Below are 27,532 nucleotides of genomic sequence, written 5' to 3'. Positions count from 1 at the left end.
CTGTCCTGCACTATCTGCCCTGTGCTGAATTGCTGCGGCGCTCTCCGGCATCCGGCAAAAAGAGAAGCTCTGCGTATCTGCTCCGGAGGGCTGCGGATTGCCGGAGCTGTGCCGGAGTCGGAACGCAGCCGTTCTGCAGTCAGTGGTAATACGCACATTGACTTTAATGGAAACCTATTGACTCCGCCGCCGTTCCGGAGCGGATACGCAGCCGGTGGAAATTGGGGGTGAGCTTACTTTTTCTCAAAGGCAGAGCAGGATACCCAGGGCTCGGTTTACACCTATCACCATTTTTAGCCACTGGGGGACCATAGGCAGGCTGGGGGAACTCATATTAATGTTAAAAAAAAACCTCAAAGTGAAATTTTCATGCCATGGGACCTTTTAATACTAGAACATCATTACATGAAATTTTTTTGCACAAGTGATCTAACGTCTGCATTAGGCCATAATACTGTACCTGTGTCCATACTGATTCTAAAGAGGTTTTGAGTATGTGTTGTGTTCACACGGTAAAAGTGACTAAATTAAGCATACTTAAAACTGTCAGTATGGCTACTAAAAAACCCTTGATTTGAGTGTGTTTTTGAAAGACCTTATTCTCCCACAATGCAATGCACAATAGAAATGGAGGGGGCTGAGTACAACTAGAAAACAATACAACAAAATAAAAAACTAAAAACAAAATCACCAATAACATTTTGGAAAATGTGTAGATTTCCTTTATATTAACTGCAAAAAACTGGAGACTATACAGATAAGCATACTGTATACAATTGGTAAAATGGAATTGAGACAGCTTGCATTTGAGGGAGACGGGGAAAAAAACACTACGTTTTCAGCATAAAATATTTTGGTTTTTAGGATGATGTAATATAAGTGTTAGATGGAGTGAGGTATGTTGCCAAGCGATCTTTCCCTGACTGAAGAGGTGTCTGTGTGCACCTTGACGACTGAAACCACTGCTATCTTTTAGCGAGCAAGCTGAGGACACTAAGAAGATCAGACTAAGGATCCGAGACTCACCCTTTAAATCCGTACTTTACATTTCAGACTAAAAAATATCCGCTATCTTGCCTCATTTCCTTGAAGATTCTGTACCAGCTGTGATCCTTTTCACCTCTGAATTTATTTAATAAAGAGCTCTTCCAATAATGTAAATGCCGTATGTTGATTCAACAGATACAGAACAAGTGCAACCAGAGAGATGGAGAGCCACTGGCTAAGTCCTACCACAAGGTGGCACCATAGATTGATGTAAACTGAGAAACACAGTAGGTGATCTACGACTGAATAGAGACGATACAATTTATTTCCAAATATTTATTCTTGGCTGAAAAGATTTTCTACACTTTCTTTTACCAATGGCATATCATTTGTGTTCAATAGATACAGTTTATACATAGTTTGTACAATAACCAATATTCATAAAAGCAGAATTTTAAATTGTGTACATTATGAACATACCTGTACATGGACAACATCGTTACGCATTGGCCACAAAAATAATTCTGTTCAGTCTCCACACAGACTTAATCAGTATCTTAAAACAAAAAACTGAACCAAATTGATCCGGGCCTTTAAAAAGATCCAGTTAAAATCTCAACATCAGTTAAGATGTATTTTTCTCCAGTTAAGTTAGATCATTGCCCACTTGTCTGCCACCAACACCAAAAACATCAGGGTAAGACAAAAGAGAGATTAACAATCACTTCAGCCAAATTAAACAAAATTAAGTTGGTGCCTTGAATTGATCGTGTAGTCAAAATATTTCAAATTAACATTGTTAAAAAGATATTTGACTTCATGTTAACTTTGCCATGCCTGTAAGCATCATTTCTGTACAGGTGAACTACATAACTGGACTCTGAATACTCCTATACTATAGCTGCAGCAGGAAATATAAAAGTGTTCATAATTATTAATTAGTCAAAGGCCATTTGTAACAGTAGGATGTCTGCACACTGTGCACAGGGACATTTGTCAATGCAGTGAAAACGGGCGGGATGGGCACAATACTGAGATAGAGATGGCCTGGCCCTCAGACCTTCACTGAGCACCACAGCCAACACGCTGCACAGCACCGTTACTGACATCTCAATACTGTCAAATGGCCTCACTTCCCAATTTGTATTCAATTAACAATGAATCCCAGGCCCAACAGTCACAACTTAAAGGATTTTTGCCAAATTCAAAAATTATGATCAATAGTTTGCAATACTTGTGCTTCATGCAGGCATGTTTCTCAAATGTATTGATTGGCATTAATAAACACATACATATCGCTGCATTAAATAACACTGAATGAAAACGTCTATTATGCAAAAATACAGTCCTTTCAACTTTTACAAGGCAGCTATTTAGGCACTTTGTCTTGACAAAATATGTTAAAGTATATTGACCTTGCTTAAATACAGCACTCAAGAGTTCTCGTTATAAAAAAGGATGAAAAATTTGTATAAAATACATTTTCCAGTTTTACTCGACTCAAAAACCTGCTCGGTCATTCTTTTTCTTTGCTCATTAACTATACATTTCTGGAATCTGTGCAATGCATTTCTACTTTGCATCAATCCAGTGTTTAACAAAGACCAATCCATCTCCCACCCCTCTTTGTGCACAGAGAATATACATTTGTTTTTAGCAGGTGCTTTGTTGTAGATAGATGTTCGGTGGGTTCTAGGGCTTTTTTTAAACATGAAAACTGCTCATACCAAGTAACGCAGCCAAATCACGAGGTATACGGTATACATTAGCATCATTCTGTTGAATGTAAATCTATATTCTTAAGTTAAATGCAGGGACAAACCCCTGTCTGTACCACCACAGGCCACATGATAAAATAATGAAACTTCACATTAGACAATCTGCTATTTTCAGAGCCTTATCCTTAGTCTTCATCACTACAGAAATGTCCTTCATTATCAGAACCAATAGTTACCAAACAGCAATCCAAAACGTGACCTTTGTCAAATGAAAATACAGTTTTTGATACATATCTATAATAAAAGTTTTTTTTTTTTTTTTTTTTTTAATGCAGCTTAACATTGGTTCATTATGTACAGCAAAGTACTGTAAAAGTGCTGGGCTTCATTAAGCAATAATGTATGTAAAAAATAATATATAATACTGTTTAGAGGCAAGTCATAAGTCTTTATGCTCCATTTGGTATCACTTCATTCTTGTATATCCACACATCATTCCTTCAGCTTTGCCCGATTTAATACTTGACCAAACGGGCTCCACCAAATACTGACCGCTACAGTGAACAGATTCATACCGCTGCGTCCTCACAGTGCAGTTTGGCATAAACCTGGAGCAGACTCCATGCTACAATCACCTGTGATGGTCGTGTGTGCTGGGGGGGGTTGAAGTTGGGCCGGACAGACACGTGCTCATATGAGCCTGGAGTTGCGGAGGTGCTGGATGATGACCTTGTAGATGAAGGTGTACTGAGACAAGGTCTGAACCATCATCATTCTCTGACTACGCAGCTTAGACAGGAACTTTGGGACATCCAGCATCTGAAACAAGTCCGACTTTTAGTATGAGAGAGACAGCAGTGTTTCATCTAGAAACGCAAACGGCAAAGCAACCAAGAAAGAGAAAACACCAGCTGAGGTCATAACTTGGGGAAAAAAAACCCACAAGTACGCAGGTTTTATTTTAAGTGAGGAAGTTACCTCATTGTGCTCCAGACAGGCTATCATGATCTCAGACAGGATGACCACACCAGTCCGTCCCACTCCAGCACTGCAGTGGACCAGCACAGGTAGGTTGGTGTTCTTTGGGTCACTGATGCTGTTTGTGTGTCTCCTCACAGACTGGATCTCCTCCAGGTAGGCTGGACAAAGACGAGAACACTCACTTGAGACTGAATTAGGTACACAATAAATGAATACAGCAGTTTTGATACAGAGCTTTGGAACATTTACATTCTCTTTTCAAGACTTTGAGATCATCTTCACTAGTTATCTTAATTTCCTTCAAAAACGGATCTAGTATCGTGGAACTAATGTTGCTATCAATGTAACACACGACAGTCACATTTTCAGTCTTCCAGGTAGACATCTAATCATAAAAGCATGATGACCGTAAAAGGACAAACTGATACAGCTCCCACTCACTGAGGAAGCCTTTGAATTCCTCAGGACACCCGTGGTCAGGCCAGTCTGTGTACTGCAGGTGCCAGACAGTCCTCTCTTGGCCCGTCAGCAGGTGTTTGATCTTTAGCCCCGTGGTGGCGTAGCAGCCGGACTCTGTGCGGAACCGCGTTGTGATCTTGAAGCGACCGTACGTCACCGTGTTGTGCCGTGAGCCGAGTCTGGGCCAATACCGGAAGCTCTTTTCTCGGCCGCTCTCCTGAAGGAATCAGATGACGTACAAAAAGGTAAGTCCAGGGAATGAGGAATTAAAAAAAAAAAAAAAAAAAATGTGGAGCTGTAAATATGAAATCAACGCACCTCTTCAGCAGTGACCATGGCGATGATGGAGACGCCCTGTTCCCACACCATCTGCCAGAAGTCCAGGCATGTGTTCGACAGGGGACCCTGCGTGGCAATGTAGCTCCACTCCTGTCCACCTACTGTTATCTAATGAGACAGGAGACGAGGAGATTATTTTTTTTTAAAGTCACCAGTCACAGGAGCTAATCAGTGATTCTTCTAAAATCTGAGCTAGAGAAGCAGAAATAGTAGCAGTAGAGTATTTATATTGTGGCAGAGATGTGATAATGAAGGAGTGAATGTGATTAAGTAGCAGTCATTGAAACACCCCTGCATGAGTAACATGCCCTTTACTGCTGTAATATGTTGTAAACTGTGGCTGTAATCCACAGAAGAGTTTCTGGTTATCCGGGCTGGGCGATAGGCTCGGTGCAGTAGATGGGTGGAATCATTTGCTAATGTTTTATTGAATGTGTTTCATTCTGGTTATTCAGAATTCAGTTTACTCATCATGAGGAGCAATACTTTGCCTGTGTAAACAGTTGTATGATGTCTTCTGAGGAGTTTGTCAAGTCTGAGAAAATAGTCTAAGTGATGTCATCTAAGCTATCTCAGCTTGTGCTTGGATGGAGACTACACATTTATAACAGATCCCTGCCTTTCAAACTGAGGGTTTGTAACCCAGACATGGGAATTTACTAGGCAGTGAGAGTCAAGTGTAAACAAAAAACACTACTACCCGTAATGCACAACTTTAGTTGCATTGCATAGTTAGTTACGTCCTTGGAACTCCTGACTAATTTGTCCAGACCATTTTGCTTTGATCTGTCGCTCACAAGTCTGCCATCTTAATAAAAGTGCAAGACTAAATCACAAGAGTACCCCTTCAAAAAAGTACTACAATTTTAAGCAGGCCATTCTTATTTCCAAGTGCTTCCATTGTTTTGATATGTCAGTCATGCACTAACTGTCAAACTCGGTGTTAACGCAAAAATATTTAGATTTTCTGAAGTGTTCGAGAAGCAGCCAGACATGGAACAGCTGTTCCATCCAAACAAATTCAACCAGACTTGATCTCAAATCCAGAAGACCATTGAGAAGCAGTTCTGTATATACATTTTCCTTCCTCTAGGATAAAAAAAATAAATAAATTCCCTGAGTCTAAATGAAAAGTACAGTATATGGTGATAAAAAGAAAAGCCATAACACCTGGTTTTTCACTAAGGGAACTTTTCCATTAGTGCATTCAGTAGGCTGTAACATGGTTTTAAAATGTAGGCCTTTACTTAGTGGTGCATATTGGATTTTGCCATTATTACTCTAAATTCACAGAAACAACATGAGAGAGAGAGAGAAAAAAAACTGAGCCCTGGCTTAATTGATGACTACTTCTGGGTGTGTAAGTGCTTTGTTATCTTGATTATGTAACAAAATCATGTACAAGTGATTTACAAAGAGTTAATTATGATACATCGCTGCACAACTTACTCTAATATGTGATGCATTGATGTATCCTGTGTTGTTCTCTTTAGTGGGAACCAGCTCCACTCGGGTGTCATCATAAGGCAGGACGTCCTGGAAGCGGTTTTTGTCTCCGCTTTCTGGCAGCTGGGCGATGGTGCATTCCCCTGCTGGACGACGCTTTGGGATACTCTCATACTCTTTCAACAGCTCTCCCCTCTCCATATGCTGCTCCAGCACTTTACACTAACACAAACAAGGAGACAGTAAATAGATCAATGCCATTGTTAATGCAGCCCTGACACACAAACAAAGTGTAACTCATTTTGGCTTCCTTTGCCCAAATAAATTACATTTTTTTTTATAGATACTTAAAATAATGTGGTGAGATGTACACTATAATTTCACAATCTGGTCAAAATTGAATCAGCAGTGATACTTTGCATGAGAAATTAAATTATGTGAAAATCCCTGTAAATAGTGGACAACAATACATTTGCAGCATAGAAGCACTTTTATGAGGGACTCTGATTCACAATCTCCAGCTCATTTAAGCTTTACTTTCTATTACAGTAGTTTTACTTTCTATTACTGTAGACATACTCTGAGATGTGCTTGCCCTAAGAGGACAGTTTTCAGTGGTGGATGGTGGATACACCAAATTTGGATGATGAGGACTTAAAATATGTGTGAAAATCTGTTTAAATTGATCCGCTCCTTTTAAAAAAGAATCAGTTTTTTTAACAAATCTGTAAAAGTTGCAAATATGTAGCAGCACTCAGTTATTTTTGAAACATGCATTATTATCTTTAAGACCAAATTTTGTCTACAGTATTTTACACAGTACATTTTGTGCATGATGAATAGGCGGATGACATAGGGAGATGGAGTTATACGATAAATAAAGAAGCAAACTACTATGTGTAGAAGTAAGCACTCAATGAACTACAAGTTTGTAATATGTACTGTAATAACCTACGTCTTTTCTTGTGTCTGAGACATTTGGGAATGTACAGTATGCTTACAGATGACAACTTGATTATCTGAAGTGCTAATTATTTTCCATTGTGTCTGGAATTTACCTCCAATGTCAAAGCAAAAAGCATCAAGATTAACAAGAACAATAACACTGACTAAGACTTTCTCCTTTGTGTATTCTACATAACAAGGCCTCACCTACAAGGAGGTTATTACTACCAACACAGCCAGCAGCTGCTGATTATGAGATTTTTTTGGCCATAGACAAGTCATTAAGAACATAAGCAATATGTAACAAATCTCACATATCTCTTAAGTTCAACTGCATAAACTACACATTTACATTGGTTTCTCGATCTGTCAGGGAGCAAATCACTGACAAAATCAAAGAGTGTCCTACCCTTTCGTCATTAGAGGCTCTTTCAGGCTCATCCTTGACCTCTTCGTACATTGGCTGCCTGGACACTGACAGGCCATTTAGATGGGCTACCTTCAGAGGGCCCATCTTCTTCACATCTGACCTAGCTCCTTTCTTCATGCCCTGGTGTGACATCCGAGTAGAGACAAAGAAAAGTGTGAGCCTCGCAGTGAGGAAGTAAGTAACAAGAGGGGACAGAGAGCACAGCCTCGCTGGGTGTTTACTGAGTGAATGTCACCTGTCCGGTTTTACGAGGTTAGTCCAACAACATTCTTTCAATATGTGTTGTCTGCCTCATTCAAAGCTGGCCACTGAAACTACCTCTGTTGCTGTGTATGCATACTCTTGATCTTTATATGAGGCATAGACATGTGTTACTAAGAACAAAACAAGTGCCAAGTGGAAAGCTGAAGTGCGATTGAATGATGTGATATGTTAGCAATAAATTTGAGTAAAACTGCTCAACATGCTGAAAACATTACCAAGCTGCTAAATCATCAATATTGTTTTCATGCATATTTAAAGCTATGGTGCGTAGTTTCTGTCTCCCCCATGAGGAATTCTAAGTAATGACAACAAAACTGTCGGCGCATCCAGCAGATACAAGCCTTCTGTGATGGCGCACCACCCCCACCCCTCCTCTACGCAGTTGCTTGTAACCAAGGAGGATTAAAACAACATGATGGACTCTTCAGAAGAGGTAACAACACCGGTTTCTAAACACAGCCATACTGAGAAATACAGAGAGAGTTGTGTGGAGCTGATAGTCTTAATTAGCTTTGTAGCAACTCATTTGGCAATGGCTTGAATGTAACGGACGTTCATTAATATCAAAAAGTTAAGCACTAAAATGGAGAAATATCTTTATTTCTCAATTTCAAAATGTTTATTAACTATTGCACTATTCAAATAATGTAATGTAATTGGGAACAGGACTCACCGGAGGGGGCAAACCTTCTACTGTTTTCTTCCCAGGAGGCACATCAGACACAGGCCTCTTCTTGAAGTCTTTCTTAGTCTTCTGCTTGGCCTGGCCACTCAGGTCTCCCTCAGAGACTGAGGGCATAATCCTGGGCTGTCGTAAATCTGACAGCAAGTACAAAGGCTCACCCTCCTGGATCAGGGGGTGAACCTTGTAAGCCAAGGAGCTGGTTATAGAGGGGTCAAGAGAAGAGCCTATGGGATATGCGGGAGGCGGCTCTATGGGAGTCTGTTGCTGAGGCGTCAGAGAGGAGAGAGATGTCAAGCTGTGGTGCTTTTGTGACGGATGGTCAGGAACAGTCGCTACTATTGCATCCTGAGAAAGTGGAGTGTGGCGTCCGCTATCGTCCTCAAACTCCTCTTCTTCACCACTACTGTGAACTAGCATGGTGGCATCTGAAAGGGACTTTTTGTGTCCATACTGCGCGTCCTCACCCCTGTCCTCTGTCTTTGTACGTTCCAAAAACACGTTGAGCTGAGAGCCCTGAGAGCGGCCGCCACGCAGGGCCGGAGGGGGCGTGGCAGTTTCAGCTGCTGAAGAAGACACAGTCCGCTCTTTGACCCGCATCCCCTCGAGACTATGTGCTAATCCAGCAACCTCAATAGAGTTCCGCTTCTGAGCATGGTATGGGTGTCTCTGTGGGGGTCCGCTGAAAAGAGGCTCCGACACCTCTTGTAAAGAGTGGGCAACTGGCAGGCTATCCTCTTGGAAAGTCTGGACTGAGTGATGCACACGCCTCGTGATGATCAGGTCTGGGTTGCTACTGCTGACATACAGGTGACGCGACAGGTCAGGTGTGCTGTTAGCAGGCCGAGGGTGGGCGTATGGGTATGGTGGAGGTGGTCGGTACACATGTGTTCTCATGATGTTAGGGGCTGGATACTCCTGTGCCTGTTGTAATTGGACATTAGTGAGCTCCGGGACACTAACCGCCCCCACTACGGGCCTCCTCTCTGTAGGGTAGGGGTATGGAGAGGGGCTGTGGAAGCTGGAGCCCAGATGGAAGGGATAGTGATAATGTTGGGCTGCTCCGCCATGCTCCCCTCTGATCTCTGGCTGGCTGTAAACTAGAGGGTCTGGTCTGCTGTAGGCGTACGAGTTTCCAATGTTCAGGTTCCTCATGGAGTGGCTCTGCCGATGCTCTTGAGACAAAAGCATCCCTCCTCCTGCTCCCCGGTTCTTCTGACGCATCACTGACTCATAATCAGGAGTTGCACGGTAGGAAGGTGGGATGAGAGCGCTGTGGCGATGCGAGGGAACATAGTCCGGCCTTGTGATATCGCTAGTGATAGAGGGGTTGGAGGACATGGGTGAGGGCTGATGATAGTGCTGGGGATTGGTTAGAGAGCTGGTACTGTGGGCGCTGTACACACTGCCGTTACGTAAACGCCCTCCGCTGCTGTATTCCAGAGGAGAGCAGTCCAGGCTGGTCTGGGAGTGGTAGTAATAACCGTTCTGACTGTTCATGTACAAGTTGTCTGTGAGAGAGCAAATTAACAAGACATCCAACAATGGGCAATGGATTATAATTACAAAACAATGCTATATTAAAATTTAGCTGAAGACAGTGCAGGCAATCAAAGTGCCAAAAAAAACTATTTGCATAGTTTAGTAACTTGAAATGTTATCCATGCACTCATTTTTAGGTTCCCAGTTGCAAGCCACCCTCTATACAGTAGTTTACCTTGTGATGATGTGTAAGGCTCTGTGAAATGACCATTGTAGTGCATTTGTGGAGGGGGCATCATGTAGGCCTGAGGCTTTGGCTGTAAATCAACAAGAGAGGGATTCAGTTACGGCTCATATGATCGGAATACTGCCCAAGAGCAAAGAATGAAATATAACTTTGTGGTGACACACCCTTAGAAAATGATTTAAATGTACATCATGTGCTGCAATGCAAGCCAGACAATCATCAGGGAACTATGCAAGCACGCGACATGTGAAAAGTGAGCATGAACATTACCAGAGATATTCTAGTAGAGGATCTCCGTCTGACTGGGTTGACAACTGTAGGCTGGGTTTGTCTGGTGGGAAAACAAATGTCGGTCAAAAAAGATGACCTGACCCAATAGCACTACTGCTTCCAATACCTTACTTTGTCCTTTTGTCATTTAACTTTGAAAACGCAAACACAGCAAGGTACAGAACAGGTCCATCAAACTTAAAAATGACGCTTAAATCTTCTCCAGTACACCAGCAAGCATGGCGTAATGGAGAAGAGTTGTGCGATGTATTTTAATTTTGACTGACTTGCATCTAACAAAACACGGCAAACTTCTGTGTTTAATGTCGTCTTAACACATGAAGCCAAACAAAAACTAAATGAAATACAGTCTAAGCATAGAACATTTTGATTTGGAAATATCTGATCAATGCAGATACTGAACAACAGATTGTAGTTCTAAGATTTAAAATGACCTTAAATTAAAAAAAATTTAAAAACAGTTCTGTTCATCTTCATTGAGAGCCGGTTTGCTGTGGCATGATTGGCTAGGTAATCAGAAAGGAATGGGTGTTGGCACCTGCTGGATAGCCATACTGTAGGTGGTGGCTGATAGTGTTGCTCACCCCTTATTAAAAGGCAGAGAGGGACGAGAGAGCATTGGAAAGCGAGGAAAGGATAGAGTGAGAAGGGACTTCTGGGAGCCCTCAGAAGGCAGGGGGTCACACTCCTCTCTGAAGAGAGGAGGATAGAGTGAGGCTACACCAAAGAGAAGATACATGCACGAGACGACAGGGAACACGCACACACACGCGCGCACACACACTTACTTACAGGCTACTCTTGTTAATCTTATAAAACTTGAGTCTGGCCAGACACATCCGGCACACATATTTGGAGGTTTCCATGTCTTCCTACACAAAAAACGAGAAGGAAAATCATTACATTGTGAAACAATTAGTAGAGGTGATGTTTTCAAAGCAAAGCGGTTCATGTGAATGCCCTCAAATACTTTTTTTTGACACACATATGCGTAATGTACCCCAGCTACAGCCACACCCACACACAAACATAGGTGCATTGTTCAAACTAGCTGATGGTAAGCTCCACGACGACAGCAACTAAATCCAATAAGAGACTGAAATGTCCCAGGGGATGGGTAGAGAAGAGAAGGTGCAAGGGCAGCAGAGACTTACGGTCTGGAACTGGACACTCTCCTCTCTGTTGGCCAGCTCCAGGACAAAGAAGGACCTGTTGTGACTCATGTTGTTAATTTCATTCCACCTACACAGCCAAATAAAGCATGGTGGCAGAGAGAAAGGGGAAAAAAAACACATGATGTCATGGCAGTTATGAAACCTTGCATTTTTAAAAAGACTGTGGCACTGATTTAACAATGCAAAATAAAAACCATACATATGTGGGAGTCGATCAAAAAGGTATCTAGTACTCATTATGGTATGTAGATAGATAGTTTAGCCAAGGTCAAGAATGTACATTTACTCACTTGACTGACAATAATGATAATGCTCCCACAATCCTTATCAGTTTAAATCACAGTCTACCTGACCTCATTTCCTCTTGGGCCACACTCAGGTCTAGAGAGCATTAAGGAACATTACAGGAGACAACCTCACTTAAGAATAAATGTGAGCTGTGCCAGAAAACTCAATCTAAACTGACAGAATCGTCTGATTCAATACAATTACTGCTACAAGTCACAATTTACCAGACAAAGCTTTTATTCTTCATATTTAGAAGTAGATCATATTTCCGGACTTTTAGGAATTACTGTAATAGTCAAACAAACATAAACATTAATTTGTTTCCCGATAGGGATGTAACGATTACCGGTGTAACGGTAAACCACGGTAAAAATGTTGACGATAACAATTACCGTTTTCATTTAAAATATCATTATTATCGCGGTGGATTACCACGGTGTGGAAACCCTGTGTTTAATCCTTCCCAGCTTCATCCAAGTCTCCTGAAGTTTCTGCGCAGGCGCACTGTTAAAAGTTAAAACTATTCTGTAGCTTGCTAAACTGTCATGGGTTTTACTGCCTCATTATCTGTGTAAACGTTAAAGCTACGTTTATTCATATTTCAGTAAGTTTACTGCTACGATGTGGATAAGTTTAACCCGTGTTACGACGTGACATTAATTTGGAGAGAGAGAGAGAGAGCGCGAGAGAGAGAGAGAGAGAGAGAGAGAGAGAGAGAGAGAGAGAGAGCGAGAGAGAGAGAGAGAGATATTATCGCCTTGATAATATTGCTGTTGCGGTGTTTCTTATTGCATAGCTGATAGATGTGCAGATTGTTTAATATTACTTGTGCAGCCACGTGTTGATATTTAGGTTGTGTTAGGGCAATTTGCTAGCAACATGCAACAGCAACAACAGACTAGCGCTGTGGAGCCACGTGCTTAGCTATTAAAGGTGTATTACACTGTTTGCTCCATTATGGATATGTGTGCTGTAATAATAATGTGGCTTATTCTCAGTTTGTGTTACTGAGCAATATGTTACATTTATGTTAATTATTACAGAGAAATGAATGTAATTCTTAGTATTGTTTCTTGTTATATGCTGGTGGCTATAACATTTAGTTTTGTTAAATAATGTTCATAGGAAGTCAGATGCTTATTAATGTGCATTATTATTTGCTTATATTTCAGAACCACATCCAACTTCACATGTTACGTCAAATACAACTTCATAGTTAACTTCATGTTCGAGTTGTAAATAAATCTTCCTGGATCTCAAAGTCAGACATCTCTGGTTCAAGTTCTTTACCGGACACCCTACAGCGGGCCAGTGTTTCAGTAGCCAGTTTTCAATAGTTTTTACAAGCCTATTGCCTATGTTTTTTGTAATATAATAAACACTGTTACACTTTTTGAAACTATTTCAGCTTGCGTAGGCCCATCAGTGCTTTCTGAACATATTGAACACACTTTTAAAAACACCGCGATAATACTGAAAACCGTGATAATTTTGGTCACTATAACTGTGAGGTTAAATTTTCATACCGTTACATCCCTATTTCCCGACTTACCTAAATAAAAGAAGCGGCCTGCCATTTTTGTGCTTGACAAAGATGCCATCGAGACAGGATCCCATGGAAACATCTGTGCCTGTATTATCCTGTTTAGATGAAAGGAGAGGATAAAGACATTCAGAACAGTCTTTCAGGTGAAAGAATCCAGACAGACAATATGAGTTCAGATTCTAGTTAGCTAATGTCATACTTCGTCAACTTTTGGGCTGTTGGGGATTGCAGGCTGGACCTTGTAAACCTACCTTGGCTTGATGGCTTTCCTGGCCATAGCCTTCCATTTTCTCCACCTCTTGCATGTACAACATCTCTGCCTCTGGGGCTGATAAACCCCTGAACAAGACAAAAATATGACAAAAAAAACAAACAAAAACAAAAAAAAACATCAAAACCCACTGAACCTACATAAAACACCAAGGCTGGAACACTAACAAGCAAAGCAATGCATAAACTTATGTAATGTTGATTCATGTCTGTGCAGTATGCAAGGCTGTTTGTCTGTTGATCCACACAGAACAGGCAGGCTGATGCTGAGAACACCTGCTCACCTGAAGGACTGATAATGAAGAGCCACTTTCTGGGTGGCCTCTTCCAGGACTCGCTCATCCTGGATCCAGTCCTGCAAAGACAGAGTCAGGTTTGAAACAATGCTGGTATTTAAATACAAATAAGGATAGCTGCAACATTTTTCATGTAACATGTTGATAAAAAATAAAAATCCTTACAATAGGGAACAGTGCAAACTTCTGCAGGAACTCCTGGGAATCATATCGATTGAAGTCTCCAAAGTCAGCTGTGGACAAAAAAAAAGACACGTAATGATTAAATACAGCAAGTCATAGGCCTTCTCTGCATGATACTGCTCTCTGAATAAACTCTATTACATGTCCATTTCTGCATTTAGTACAAGGCCAAATAGACATTTAAGAATTGCAGAATGGTGTAATGCCTTTTGGAAAGCTGCAGTGCATGATGACAAGATTAACTAATTTTAGGAGAGGGGCCTGTTTGTTAAGAAAGGGAATTGCTTCAGCGTCTGACAACGTGGAGGTCCAAAACTGTTATCAGCCTCAGGCTGCCTGCTGGCAACATTCACAACTATGTTGGGTATCCAGGCATCAGCACTGCTCAAAAGCTACAACTGCCCTACATTCCAAAATACCCTAGCCAGGGGCAGAAAATAGAAACTAAACACATTTACAGCCCAAACACAAGTTTGCATGACAACTTAAGCAGTGACTAAATCTAAAGGGAACCTTCTTAGTTTTTTTTTTTCTTCTTCAAATGCACATATTGCATGCTGGTCAGTCATTTGAACATGGCTGCAGCAGTAAGTGATCTCAGCGGCTCTGCTATGCCAACACCCAGGCCAGTTAGTTGCAGAGCCTGATATAACTTTGCCAGCAGCATTTGAGATTCTTCTGGCTGGGGGACATGTAAGGGCTAAAGCTAATGCAAGCAGCAGACACAATTTATGAAATTCCAAATTAAAGTCCCATTTTTCTAGCTATCTTTTTTTTTTCTCCGACACTGACTGAGATTAAAATGCAACTGTTTGAGAATCAATAGGCTTATTGGAGTTACACCCTAACCCTAGTAAACCTGCAGTTCAGATAAACTCATAAACTCAATGGACTGACACAAGCCTCCTATCCAGAAGTCATTGGAAATAACTAGGGCCGGGACTTTAACGTGTTAATTAAGATTAATTAATTACGGGACTTTAATGCGTTAATTAAGATTAATTACGCAAAAAATAAATAACATAATTTTAACCACACTTATTTTTGCACCGCGGAACGTTTTTCAATGAATGAGTTTCGACGGACCGATTATACTGGAGCACCAACTAGCATTCTTGACTTCCGACAACAACAAACCACAGTGAACATGAACGAAGAAGCTGACGAGACCGCTTTGCTTGGCCCCGTGGATGGGAATTTTTTTTTAAAAAAACGAAAGGATGGAAGCGTCGACAAGAGCATGGTTGTGTGCAAGCTATGCAACAAGGAATTTGCATATCACCGCAGCACATCGAGCCTCAAATATCACCTCAACGCAAAACACATAGGAGTTAGCGTGGACGTTAGCCCGACTCACACGTTAACCCTAAGGACCCACACCCAACCCACACTCCACCAGATGACTGGTTTCAGGACCAGGGTAACTAAGTCCACGTCTGAAAAAATAACCAACGGCCTGGCTCACTGGATTGCACTCGACTGTAGACCACTTGGAGTGGTAGAAGATAAGGGCCTGCAAAATGTACTACAGATTGCGTCATCTGACCCAACATACGAGCTGCCATGCAGAAAGACAGTGACAAAAAGAGTACAGCAGCTTTATGACAATGAAAAGGAAGATAAAGAGAATTTATTGGAGAAAGCTGATTGTGTTGCCCTGACTGGGGATCATGGGACCTCGGTAAGCAATTCAAATTACTTCGGTGTGACGGCACACTTTATTGACGTCAAGTGGCGTCTTCACTCATTTGCCTTAACTATCCAGAAGACCACCACTAGGCACTTTGCTGAAAACGTGGCAGGAGATTTTGAGTCTGTGGCAGAGGCCTGGGAAATCACACAAAAAGTCACCACAATCGGAACAGACAGTGCCCGAACCATGATCGCTGCAATGAGACAGCTCACATTCCAGCACTTGCCGTGTGTTGCTCATGTGTTGCAGAGGACCATCACAGTTTGCCTTGCTGACAGCGGGTTCACAGCCACATTGGCAAGATGCCGTAAAATAGTGGGGCATTTTAAACATAGCCCCTCAAACACAGAGGAACTGCACAAGGAGCAAACACAACTAGAACAAGACCAAGAGCCACTGATACAGGATGTTTCCACAAGGTGGAATTCAACACTGTTCATGATCTCTCGTCTGCTGAAGAACCAAGAGGCTGTGAAGGTTACTCTAGCCAATCAGAAGCACAAGCTCACCATGTTAACTACAGCAGATTGGGACAGACTGCAGAGGCTCGAGACCCTCCTTAAACCATGCAGGTAAACACCCACCAACTGTTTTTAAATTTATTGTACTGAATATCAATATCACTATGACTATTATAAAGTTGCTAATGTTTTTAATCTACTATTAACTGGCACAATAATTAATCACTTTCCTAAACTATCCTCTGCAGATATGTGACTGAGCTCCTTGGGGGTGAGACTTATGTCTCGTGCTCTGTGGTGTTACCTGCTCTCCGCCACCTGACCCACACCATGGAGGTCTCAGATGACGACCCAGCCTATGTGGTGAGGTTCAAGGGTGACTTTATAAAGGACCTGTCTCAACGCCAAGATACACTCAACCATGGATGGCTCAGGGTGGCTACAGCACTCGACCCACGCTTTAAGGTAACGTGTAATGGTCTTCTTTGTTTTTCTTTTCTCTTTCTTTTTGACCCCCTTTCCCCTGCCCTCCCCCCTCTTTCTTTCTATGGAACCATGTATGAACATTAATTTCACCCATCTTTTTACTCTGTAAATCTGTGATGTGACAATAAACCTGATTCTGATTCTAAGGACCTAAAGTGTCTACCAAGAGGAGAGCGAGGAGGGGTGTGGACCAGCATTGAGGCACTGCTGCGAATAGAACCAAACAGAGCCACTCCAGAACCCACAGAGGAGCCAGCAAGGAAGAGGAGCCTCCTGCTGTTTAATTCAGACTCTGAATTAGAGGATGAAGAGGGGCCCAACGGGGCTCTGGCCCGCTACAGGGCAGAGCCCACCATCAGTGAAACAGACTGCCCACTGCAGTGGTGGTCCACTCATGAGGGAGCCCATCCACAGCTTTCTGTCCTGGCCCGCAAGTATCTGGGCACCCCTGCCACTTCTGTCCCTTGCGAGAGACTTTTCTCACTGGCAGGTAACATAGTTCAAAAGAAAAGGGCAGCCTTGAGCTCTGAAAATGTGAACAGGCTAGTTTGTCTCAGCAACTGGCTGAAAGAGAAGTATAAGAAATAGTCATAGAGGTATCCTGAGGCCAATGAGGTTGTTGTTACTGAAATGTTGATCAAACAGTGGCCTAAGCAACAGAGAGATTTATTTTTCATATTGGAAGAATAGGGACTGAGGTCAATCACTGGCACTTTCTTTTATTTTATATGGTACACTTTATGTTGAACTATGTATTATGTTGTTGATGCAACTGGCACTTTGTTGAATTTATTGTTTTGGCCAAGGTTATTGAGAGTTTGACTTAGTCTGTTATGGCCTCTGAAGCAACAGAGAGATGTTTTCTAATAGTCAGGGTTTCCAATGTTCTGAATGTACTTGAAAGTATTGTGTTTTACTTAGAAAAACATAGTTTACAGAAGGTCTACCTATCTATAGGCTACCTGAATTTCTGAAATGTACTGTATTTCTAAATATGCTATTGCTACACTTAATGGCAAACATTGCACTGGTCTGCTGGACTGAAACAAATAAACAATATTTTGTTGATTAAGCTTATGTATTCAGTCATTATTCAATGGTATACTAAAAATCCATGTGAAAAAAATTACTTCTCACTGTTCTCAGGTCAAATATTTATATGCAATTAAAATGCAATTAATTTCGATTAATTAATTATAAAGCCTCTAATTTATTAGATTAATTTTTTTAATCGAGTCCCGGCCCTAGAAATAACTATTGTTTCCAGTACAATTTTGAAGATGTGAGGAAAAGTTTGGTGTTTCAGCAGCCGGTATCATGATTTAAGAACAACTGATGTGTAATTGCACCAGTAATTACTATGCATGGGACTTAAAGCTGTCACTACCGAAGGATTTATGCCAAGAAACACCAAGCTTGTCAAACTGAACTTTCTGTTGCACGGCTAGTATCATACATTCATATTACCTTGAACTGCCAGGCTAGCTAAACGAATAGCTTGTTCTAGTGAGCATGAGATCCTGCCCTCCAGAACATCCTTCTTCAGTTGTAGGTAATACTGATATCTATGGAGACAGAGAGGGTTACTCATGAGTAAAGAATCGACAAGCAGCAACCAAATATGACAACTTCGTTCAGGTTTGCAGAAACAGCTGAAAAGTCATTATTTAGCAAACCTTGTCAAATGCACCAGTATTAAAATAGCTTCTGACATATTCATAATATTAATACTTGATACTTCTCTGATTGGATTTAAGTATTATAAGAGATGGATGGGGAGAGGTAAGAAGACATCAGTATAAAGTGGCATCTCATTCAGGGGGTACAACTGTGCATCTAAGCTGCTTCATCAACTTCCACTGTAGGCCACCTTAACCTGGCCAAAGCTTATTTACAGAAAAAAACTAAAATGTATAACTTTTTGACTGCTTATTGTGAAGATAAATTGTCCCTAAGCTAATAAGCTTATAAAAGTGATGGAACATCACCTTGTGATCTCCTGTTGCAGTTGGGTGACACTGGGTATGTAAAACACGACTCCAAAGTAAACGGTGGGCTCCAGCCCATACTTGTCCAGCTGCTTTTTCAGCGGCTTCTCCAAGTCAATCCATCTCTGCTGGTTCTGCTTGTTGAAGTACCACAGGCTGAAGTATGTTATCTAACAAGCAAAAAAAGCAAGCACAAGCATTACACCTGAACCACGCTGTGATCAAGGACATTTTTAGACAACTTGTATATATTGCACAATAATTTAGGTTCTACGGTCTGTAGTCAACTAAAAGGAACGCACACTTACTTAAAACATATATTACGCATTAATCTTTAGTACAATATTGTGTGATTGCTTGAGATTAATATCATACGTCTCCTGTTTGGTCACTTAGTGCACACTTCTCCTAATTATCTACATAACATTCAAAACATATGTAGACCTGAAAACTTCACTACAAACTTCTCTAGATGTATAGGCTGTTGTCAGTCCCCGTTCAGTCTTGGGGCCTAATGAACATCACACAATGAACTGTTAAGCAAAGTAACCCCAGTAAGCTTGCTGTTTACCAGAGACAATTCAGCTGAAAGAGACCTACTATGATTTGCAGCCACTCTTAAACCACAACTACAAAATAACATGCCAAAATAACTGATTTACACTAGATAGCATTTGTTAGCAACTATGAATACCCTTTCTACCAAAGACTGACTTGAGAACCGAAATGCACAAACAAACCCTGTGACAGCAAAAACAAACAGTACGGTTATTACTCTACAAGAATACCTCTAAATGAGGGTGGAGGCCTGTCAGTAGCAATGCAAATGAAGCCTTGCGACGTTATGCAGCAAAAATAAACAGAAACTGTCATATAGTGCAAGTTCCTAGGCCAGATCGCCTGCATATTCAGCAGTCTCTACTGTTGATTTGAGGTGCAACTGGAAATGACAGCATCTCTTTCAGCTCATGACTAACAGGTGGTTTTCACTGTGTGACCATAATGACCAAATGCAGACATGAAGCTTAGTACATTATTCAATACTGACTCAGAACTACTTTTCTTGACCATTATTGTCAATGCTCTGTGAGAGCTGCCACTTCTGTTAGAATGAAAATTTCAAAAACATGCATATGTTTGCTAATCTGTGTGATGAGTTGTTACATACATGTAATTACATATTAATGTAGTGTATGTAATTGAACAATTCCTAAATCATGTTATAAGCAGGACAAAGACTATGAGATTATATTATATGAATAAACAATGTCAAACAGGTTATCTCAGTTTCTGTGTCCTGCTTACCAGTTCCTAGTAAGAATGTGGCCAAAAGACAACCTTGTCCTTGTGGTGAGTCTCAAAAAAAGTATATAGAGAACAATCAGCAATTGTATTGCATGAAAACATACATACCTCTCTTAATTCAAGTCTCTGAGCAACTGCCTCCAAACATTCCTGTCCAGTGCTCTCCACTGAAAGTGTAAACTCAACAAACTCTCCATTGAGCAGCTGAATCCGAGTGACAAGACAGCTCTTGCTTGAAACTGTATACCTTCGAGTCCTTTTGAGTTTTAAGCCAAATGGCAAGGGCATGTTTCAAACTTCTTCAAGAGGGAGGTCTTCACTTAGTCCAGAGAAATTACTCCCCTTGCTGTCCCCTCGAAAAATGTTTGAATGTTACAAGTCATGAGGTTCATCATCAGACAGACAGATCTGAAAAGTGAGACAAGAAACATCTCAATACATCCCCAAAACACACGATTCACAAGAAAAAAGAAGACAAGGGGAAATTACATTTTTTTAACTCTGTTTTCCCCCCCCCACAAATTACACACAGGTCCGGAATACACACATATGCACAAATATGACCTTTACATGTATTTATGGAGAGATATCAGAGCGAGGGGGTCTGCCAATAAACAGGCTCCAAAACACTACAATTCACAAGAAAGGCTAGCGTCAAGTCGCAAACTTGGAAAGGGGGGATGCATCATACACACGCACCATACTTTAGTGGCCATAATCATCACTAATGAATAATGTTACGATAAATAAACTTCACACCTGGTCAGTCACACTGAAACACACGCTGGACCAGACAAACCCAGACTTATCGTAAAGTAATCCTCTTAAATGCGGCATTTTGTTTTAAATACCCTGACTTGGCTATCTCGGATTTGCTACCAAAGCGTTAACGTTACCGTTTCTCCAAAAGTCTTTTAAGTTAAGCAACACTCTGGGAAAAAAAACAACTAAAAGCAAATCTATGGACAGCAATTTGTAGTAGGCTACCTGACCTGTGTAACGTTAACTGACGTTGTTTATAATACGGGTTGCAAGCCATTTTCCAAGATTGTGGTTAACGTTAGATTAATCCCCTTTCAGTTAATAGTCTGATCCAAACACTGACAAGAACGACCTGATTTAATACGCAGCAAGCTAACGTTATTGCAAAATCCCTGCTGCTATCCACCTCAAACATGCATCCATTTTATTACAATTTATCGACATTATAACTTAATGTTTACTAACTTGGTATTACTTAAATTCAAATAACTGACATTGTGCGGACTAACTAACGTTAGCTACTTTCATTGGTAACATAGCTAGCTAGTTTAAATATCTTTAACCGTTAACTACTGTCGTTAAATTAGCTTTAACGCTAGCATGCTAACTTATGTTCCAGCAAATAGACGACACCCTTGGGAAGCTGACGTTGCCGGTAGATATTTTGGGCAAAAACGTTTACATTACCGTTAGCCACTGGATGCAATTTAGAAGTCCAACTAGAATTAGGTCCTGAAAAATTCCGCCATCAAGGTCGATGGATTACGCTACTTTTTAAATATTTATCGGAATTAGAGACAGCCAATTAGTCCGTAGTTTGTTTGTGGATCAAAATTAACGTAGCACCCATGCCTCTTGGTCCAACAGTTCACTCAAGTTCCAAGCGTGTTTCGCTTCCTGGGATTGGAAGAGCAACAAGCGTTTTCAGTCTACATCCGCGGCTCTAGCTCTAACAACTGTGCTTCAGCAATTGATAAATCAACAAATTACATTGGAATATACTCTGACTTTTCAATAACTCCATACACAATATATGGTTTAGCGTACTTCTTTGGTCAGACGCTTATAAATGCATTGTAGTGCCTCTGTGGCGGAGCAATACAGGGAGGTTTTCAGAGCCATGACATCAGACAGCTGGAATGCAGAGCGGTGAGAATGCCAGAAACTGGACAGCTGCCTGGAACTGCTGGTCGCTGACCTGTCTGTTTACCTTTTTACATCGACTGGCAGCTGTAATCGCAAACACAGAATATTGTGCAGTGATTATAGAGTTCCCCTCTATAAATGTTTGCAAAAAGTCACTATCATCAAATTTGGTAATAATGGCGCACTTGTTTTGATGATGGAATAATTACCAGTTTGTAATAATAGTCTTAATAATCAGAAGAATAGAAAATGTATTGCAATTGTAAAGACACTTTCTGGTGACAGTCAACTCCTAGTAGCTACATCTCAGAGGCATATGTCAAGTCAAACACACTGGAAAATGTACAAGTTTCTTTACAACAAAAGTATGTAAACTACAGCTTCACCATAGTTAAGACTGCCTGGGCACACTGCAATCCACTCAAACTAAAAGGATACCACTTATTCCACACATCTGACATCGGTGTAGTGCTATGGACTATCCTATAAAAATGTGCTAATCATACTAGTTACCATGGGCAATAATTTAGAAAAGAAATTTGAGCATTATTCTGGAGCTGTGTGTGCCAACTTTACAATATCCCAAATGAGACATCGCAAAACCCTGTTTGCTTGTGTGAAAATGTCATTGTGCTTTTGTAAAAAGATAAACTGAATAGAACTACAACACCATATTGGTGGGGCTGTTAAAAACATGGAAAACATAACCAGTGTAAAATCACATTTACAAAACTATACCTTCAGAAATTTTAAATGTTCTGTTTCTCTCTGGAAAAACACTCACTTGGTAACAAAGGACATTCAATCCCTGAATACAAGAAAAACTCAGAACTCATCATCACTGACAGAGGCGACGATATTTGTATGTTGCTCAGTGGCAGTCACCACATTGTTGTAGCGTATATTGCTGGATACATGAAGCGACTCTGACAATCTTCTCCCCAGATCCTCAACCTCTTTAGATTGTCCATCATAACTGACTGCAGCTTGGTCTTGATGAACTCCTTCATCACTGGTTATAGTGGTGTATTCATGGGTTTCATGGCTGACTTCTTTGTTTATCTCAGTTGTGCCTATTTGATTTTGATTTTGATCGTCCTCTTCAGTGATTCCTGTATTATCAAAAACATGCTCACTGTGCCAAGGAGAGCTAATGGCCGTTTCCTCATTGTCATCTTCTCCATTCTTTTCATTTGTTTTGGTTTGTGAGGCAGCATTCGTTTCAGGAGAGCATAAGGGTGTAGACCCCAATAGGGGATCAGAATAATCTGGCGTATCACAGTATTTAATTAGTGATGCATAAGATAACAGGTTATTGTCCTTTTTGGTCTTTGCTTGTTTCCCCCCTGATTCCAGATGTGGTAGGAATGAATCAAGCAGAGCATTCTCATTTTTTTCAAGCTTTGTACTGGAGGTAGATGTAACGATTGGCTCTTCAAAATCTTTACGCAGCACTTCCAGAAGGTGGCGCATTTTACCCTAAAAACAAACAATGCACAATCAGATGCATGAAGGAAACTGAAGAGTCCTTTGTGACAACCTTTTAAGTTAAGTTTTCTAATATTTATTTAAAACTGTGATCCTAACACTGAAACATGACTTGCTTAACATATTTGGTGTTCTACACAAAGTTATATACTCACCACATCAAGCTGATGCCGATTCATGTCAATATGGCGCTTTATCACCCGGTCTAGGAACCTTGCAGAGGACACAGACAATGACTCTGGAGGTAGTAACAGACACTAGCCACTGTTTAACTCTATATATATACTCAATTATGAGACACATGCTATAGCTATTAAGGAAGTGCTATCCAGGCTACACATGTGCTGTAAATATCTTCAAGCTAACAAAGCATAGGCCGTAGTCTTGTAGTTCATAGAAATAGAAAAAATGACAAACCTGTCAGAGATGTGCCCCCTGGACAATATATCCTCTGTTACAGCAGAAATGAATTCAAGGTACATTAATTCTTCTTCCCTGTTGAACAGATGATAATTATTCACTTCACAGAGACATTATTTTAGATGGTTCTTAAGATTCACAGAAGCATCACACTGTCAAATCCTTATACATCTGACAATAGTTGTCTACTATATAAATTAAAAGCTGTATAAGGATTAGACATTATCAAAGAGAACTTACTCTGCAGATACACTCTTCATAATGGGAGATGTCCCACCTTCTGATGAGACCCTAAAAGATGATGATGAAATGATTTCATTTTACACAGAAAATACACAAGGTGTAACATTCTGCTGAACATGCAACATAGTATTTCCACTTCATGATTTCACCTGGATGAGGAGTCAAAGAAATCATGGTCTCTGCTCTTGTTTGCTCGACTCTGTTGTCTAGATGCTGAGAAATATGTGCCATTGAACTCATCTTCTGACCAATCATGCTCTGTATTAAATCCCTGTACAACAAAAAGGAGAGTAAAATGAGAAGGGATGTTTAATATTGTCAAGGCTGTCTCATGATCAAATGTTTCATGTGGCTGTAAACACTCCAGCTCTTTATGGTTTAAAAGGGACGATGAACCACACACGGATTACTGACATTGAGCAACAAATAATTATAACCCACTATTTTTCATAGTCTTTATTTGGATACTGTACCACAGTATGTCATCCAGTTCAGTCAGTGTGGGTAATACTAAACTTGTTGCATTCAACTTTACTGAACTAATTATGGGACACCAATTAAAGGCATGGATATGTTTTTAGGCCTGGCATTAGATCAAATCATATACACTATAAATTAAGTGATTTCTTACATCACCAATGATGTAAGAAAAAACTGTTGAAAAAGAATCCAACCACATATGATTTAAAAAAAGGTCAGTCAATAAATTGATTAATTGATTAACAAGAAAAGTGTTGACACTGTATTGTTAGACACATTAGAAAATATATCTGAATAATCAAATTAAATCCTCAAAATTACCTGAGATGGCTCATTACATTCCTGTGTGTATTCCTTGTTTTTTGTGCTGCATAAAAAAAAAAAAAAAAATTATTTTTAACACATTAGAATACATGTAGCACATTAAGATAATGGTTTTAAAGACACATATCTATTGCTTTCCTTTGAGACTCACTGAGATGTTTGGTAAGTACCTTCCATGATATGTCTCATGTCGCATCAATCTTGAGTCGGTGCAATCTTGAGTAGGTTTCCTCCATGGTGCTCTGTAGTAGCGATACTGTGACAGGTATGAACTCTTTTCTGATTTCAGGGTCTTAGGTGTGAAAGGTTTATCTTGTGTAAAGTGCTGTGAATGTTTCTGGAGCAAGTCTCCGCTGTACGTCTTCTGAACAGGGTCCTGGAAAGTCTTGTAGCAACTCTGATCTCCTGAAGCTCCCAGTGAATACGCTGACTGTTTTCTGTGTGAAGTTGCCTCTAGGCTAGGGTATTTTATTTCTGATGCTGGGCGAATGTGATGAGAATGGTTCTGAGAACCGACTTTATACGATGGATAAACTATCTCCTTGGCATGGAAGGAGGAGCTGAACCTTGGGCTGGAGACTGTGGAACTCCTTGAGCAGAGGTAGGGGCTGTCATCATACTGCACAGATAATCTACTCTGAAAAGCAAACATGTTGTATTGAAACAATGAAGACTTTGCATTTATTAAAGCCTTTGAACGCTCGTGATCACCAAGTTTTCTAGTCAGGCAAAGCCATGGCTTCTGCATAAGATACGTTAGCATCATATGAAGCAATGGGAATCACATCAGTAACATTATTTCTTACCTGGGTCGAGGAGCAGGAGGCTCTGCTAAGAGAGTGGGCTGACTGAGGACGACCCCCTTTCCTCAGCCGCTCCTTTCTGATCTGGTCATTGTCTGTAAATAGGCAATGAAAAAAACTGTATACAGGAAATAGTCTATAAAAGGCAAAGACTGACTACAATTAATTGTGAGTTATGGGAGGGTCAAGAGAGCAATTGTGATAGCAACGACATACGAAGAGAGCATTACTTTTACCATTAAAGATGAGGATGAGTTGCACCCTGTCCTCAAACGTGATGAGTCGCTATATTGTATTATTGGTTATTGAGGCTACTGTCAGTGCAGCTATTGGACTCTGCCTGTGCTATGATTCATGTCTTCCTGAACTACTGAACGATGGTGCAAAGTGGTGATTTCAAAGAGAAAGGTCTTTGATTTGGATTACCACTGAGACACCAACACCAGACTGTTAGGGGTTACATTTAAACATCATTTAAACTAATTATTATGCTATTAAAATCATTGTGACTGCGTTAATATGAGAAATATATCAGAAAATGTGCCCAGAAATGTAAGGTACATCCTCATCTCAACAGTGAAATAGTTTTTTGAGTTGAATTAATCATTTAATATCTGATACTTGTGAACTTACATTTTACACTATGTATCAAGCTTTTGGGTACTGATGCATCAATGGCAGCTGTGGAACAGATGATCAATTATCAATCTAAATATTATGCAAGAGAGATACATGTTTTAACCACTTCAACATATAAGCACTTGTCAATGTAAGGATCACAATGTACTCCTGCCATGTAGCTCACCTTTAGCTGAGTAAACCTTTTTGTAATGAGACACCATGTGGTCTTTAACAATGGACTGTGTTAACTTGCTGGAGGAGCGAGGGCAGAAAGCTAAAAACACAAGACGGAGAACAACATACAGTAAACTGTAAAATTAAGCTTTTATCTTACAAATGGCCAATACTCAGTTGACTTATTTGTCATTTTATTAGCACATATTTATACTCACGGCTACTTTTTAAAGTCTGTCCTCTCACACCAGGGCTGCTGCACCCCACTCCAGATGAAGAATTCCCTAAAATGATCATAGAAGGATATGGACAGGTTGACTCCCATAGTCAACTAATAGGAACAACAAGTATGTGATGCAAACAATATATAAATCACTTTCAAAAGTGTATGCTTTTAATCAGCAAAAATAAATATATACAATTGGTCCATTTGACTTAGATCTGAGTCTATTCGTTTTTTTTGTTGTTGTTGGTTTTTACCGTTAATATAGCTAGCTAGTTCTCGTAAACTAGCTAGCTAGTACCTTTGTGAAAATAGTAACGTACGAACACGGCAAAATGTCGTCTTTATCTTAATCTACCAAAATAAAGTAAGCTAACAATTTAACCTTAAAACGTCGTGTTACAAGCTACAGTATGTTACTAACGTTACTTATGGATTTTAAGTTCAAGTCTTGAGAACAAGCAATCAATGTAAGTAAAAGGCTGACCATTCTCTACATAAACTTGAAGCCACATTAGTGATACACACTCAGGATGAGTTTATCTTTAGATAGCTGCCTAAGCACAATTTGCTTCCTGCTGCTGATTAACTAGCAGCTAACTTACAGCTAGCTAATGCTAATAGTATTTGCATACCTATTCTCGAGTCCATGGTAATGTAATACTTAGCGTATCCCATTTTCCTCAGAAATATTATGGTGTAGCGACGGCAGAGGTTGGATACATCCAACAACAACTACAAGGTACTTAACTGTAAACATTTTACCGCTGAAAGATAATCAACTAACGTAAAGGTAGCAGCCTAATATGAGCTTATAAGCAGATGAGCGGCGAAGCAAAGCTTCCCCGTCGCCATGCTGGTTGCTATGATTGCCTTCGTCATCACG

The 27,532-nt window shown here is 40.4% G+C and overlaps 2 protein-coding genes and 1 long non-coding RNA gene across 4 annotated transcripts; 1 reads left to right on the top strand and 2 right to left on the bottom strand.

Annotated features, from left to right (window-relative positions):
• Window positions 1-1,284: 1,284 nt before the first annotated feature.
• On the bottom strand, window positions 1,285-21,790 carry ptpn21 (protein tyrosine phosphatase non-receptor type 21). Of its 2 annotated transcripts, none has more exons than XM_031310148.2 (19): window positions 21,772-21,790; window positions 20,071-20,370; window positions 18,658-18,827; window positions 18,137-18,234; window positions 14,012-14,079; window positions 13,835-13,905; window positions 13,532-13,619; window positions 13,287-13,375; window positions 11,426-11,513; window positions 11,064-11,143; window positions 10,251-10,311; window positions 9,969-10,050; window positions 8,243-9,762; window positions 7,285-7,425; window positions 5,934-6,152; window positions 4,464-4,592; window positions 4,128-4,362; window positions 3,684-3,844; window positions 1,285-3,524 (listed from the first exon to the last, which is right to left on the bottom strand). In XM_031310148.2, exons 2-19 carry the CDS (start codon window positions 20,248-20,250, stop codon window positions 3,396-3,398), a joined length of 3,609 nt encoding a protein of 1,202 aa, XP_031166008.1. In that variant the 5' UTR covers window positions 20,251-20,370; window positions 21,772-21,790; the 3' UTR covers window positions 1,285-3,395. The 2 variants fall into 2 exon arrangements, with proteins under 2 accessions (XP_031166008.1, XP_031166007.1); XM_031310147.2 differs by lacking the exon at window positions 21,772-21,790 and adding an exon at window positions 21,412-21,750.
• Window positions 3,659-17,995, top strand: LOC118493768. The gene is made up of 3 exons (XR_004895775.1): window positions 3,659-3,670; window positions 7,454-7,457; window positions 17,591-17,995. It is a non-coding gene; the product is annotated as an uncharacterized LOC118493768 (long non-coding RNA).
• A 314-nt stretch (window positions 21,791-22,104) lies between the features above and the next one.
• On the bottom strand, window positions 22,105-27,532 carry spata7 (spermatogenesis associated 7). Its single transcript, XM_031310286.2, has 12 exons — window positions 27,282-27,532; window positions 26,642-26,707; window positions 26,434-26,523; window positions 26,262-26,309; window positions 25,632-25,723; window positions 24,996-25,462; window positions 24,823-24,868; window positions 24,171-24,292; window positions 24,019-24,069; window positions 23,776-23,853; window positions 23,514-23,571; window positions 22,105-23,349 (listed from the first exon to the last, which is right to left on the bottom strand). The coding sequence occupies exons 1-12, from the start codon at window positions 27,322-27,324 to the stop codon at window positions 22,696-22,698; spliced, it is 1,815 nt and encodes a 604-aa protein (XP_031166146.1). The 5' UTR covers window positions 27,325-27,532; the 3' UTR covers window positions 22,105-22,695.

This window comes from Sander lucioperca, chromosome 18 (assembly GCF_008315115.2).
Source record: "Sander lucioperca isolate FBNREF2018 chromosome 18, SLUC_FBN_1.2, whole genome shotgun sequence".
NCBI classification, from domain to species: Eukaryota; Metazoa; Chordata; class Actinopteri; order Perciformes; family Percidae; genus Sander; species Sander lucioperca.
This window is presented reverse-complemented; position numbering and strand designations above follow the sequence as displayed.

Excerpts from the sequence above, each read along its gene's own strand:
- ptpn21 (XM_031310148.2), bottom strand. The coding sequence starts at position 20,250 with ATGCCCTTGCCATTTGGCTTAAAACTCAAAAGGACTCGAAGGTATACA. Across the intron at positions 11,144-11,425 it reads AGAGTGTCCAGTTCCAGACC|GAAGACATGGAAACCTCCAA; the intron begins GTAAGTCTCTGC and ends TTTTTTGTGTAG. Across the intron at positions 4,593-5,933 it reads TCAATGCATCACATATTAGA|ATAACAGTAGGTGGACAGGA; the intron begins GTAAGTTGTGCA and ends CTGTCTCATTAG.
- spata7 (XM_031310286.2), bottom strand. The coding sequence starts at position 27,324 with ATGGGATACGCTAAGTATTACATTACCATGGACTCGAGAATAG. Across the intron at positions 23,854-24,018 it reads ATGAAGAGTGTATCTGCAGA|GGAAGAAGAATTAATGTACC; the intron begins GTAAGTTCTCTT and ends TCTGTTCAACAG. Across the intron at positions 23,350-23,513 it reads ATCGGCATCAGCTTGATGTG|GGTAAAATGCGCCACCTTCT; the intron begins GTGAGTATATAA and ends GTTTGTTTTTAG.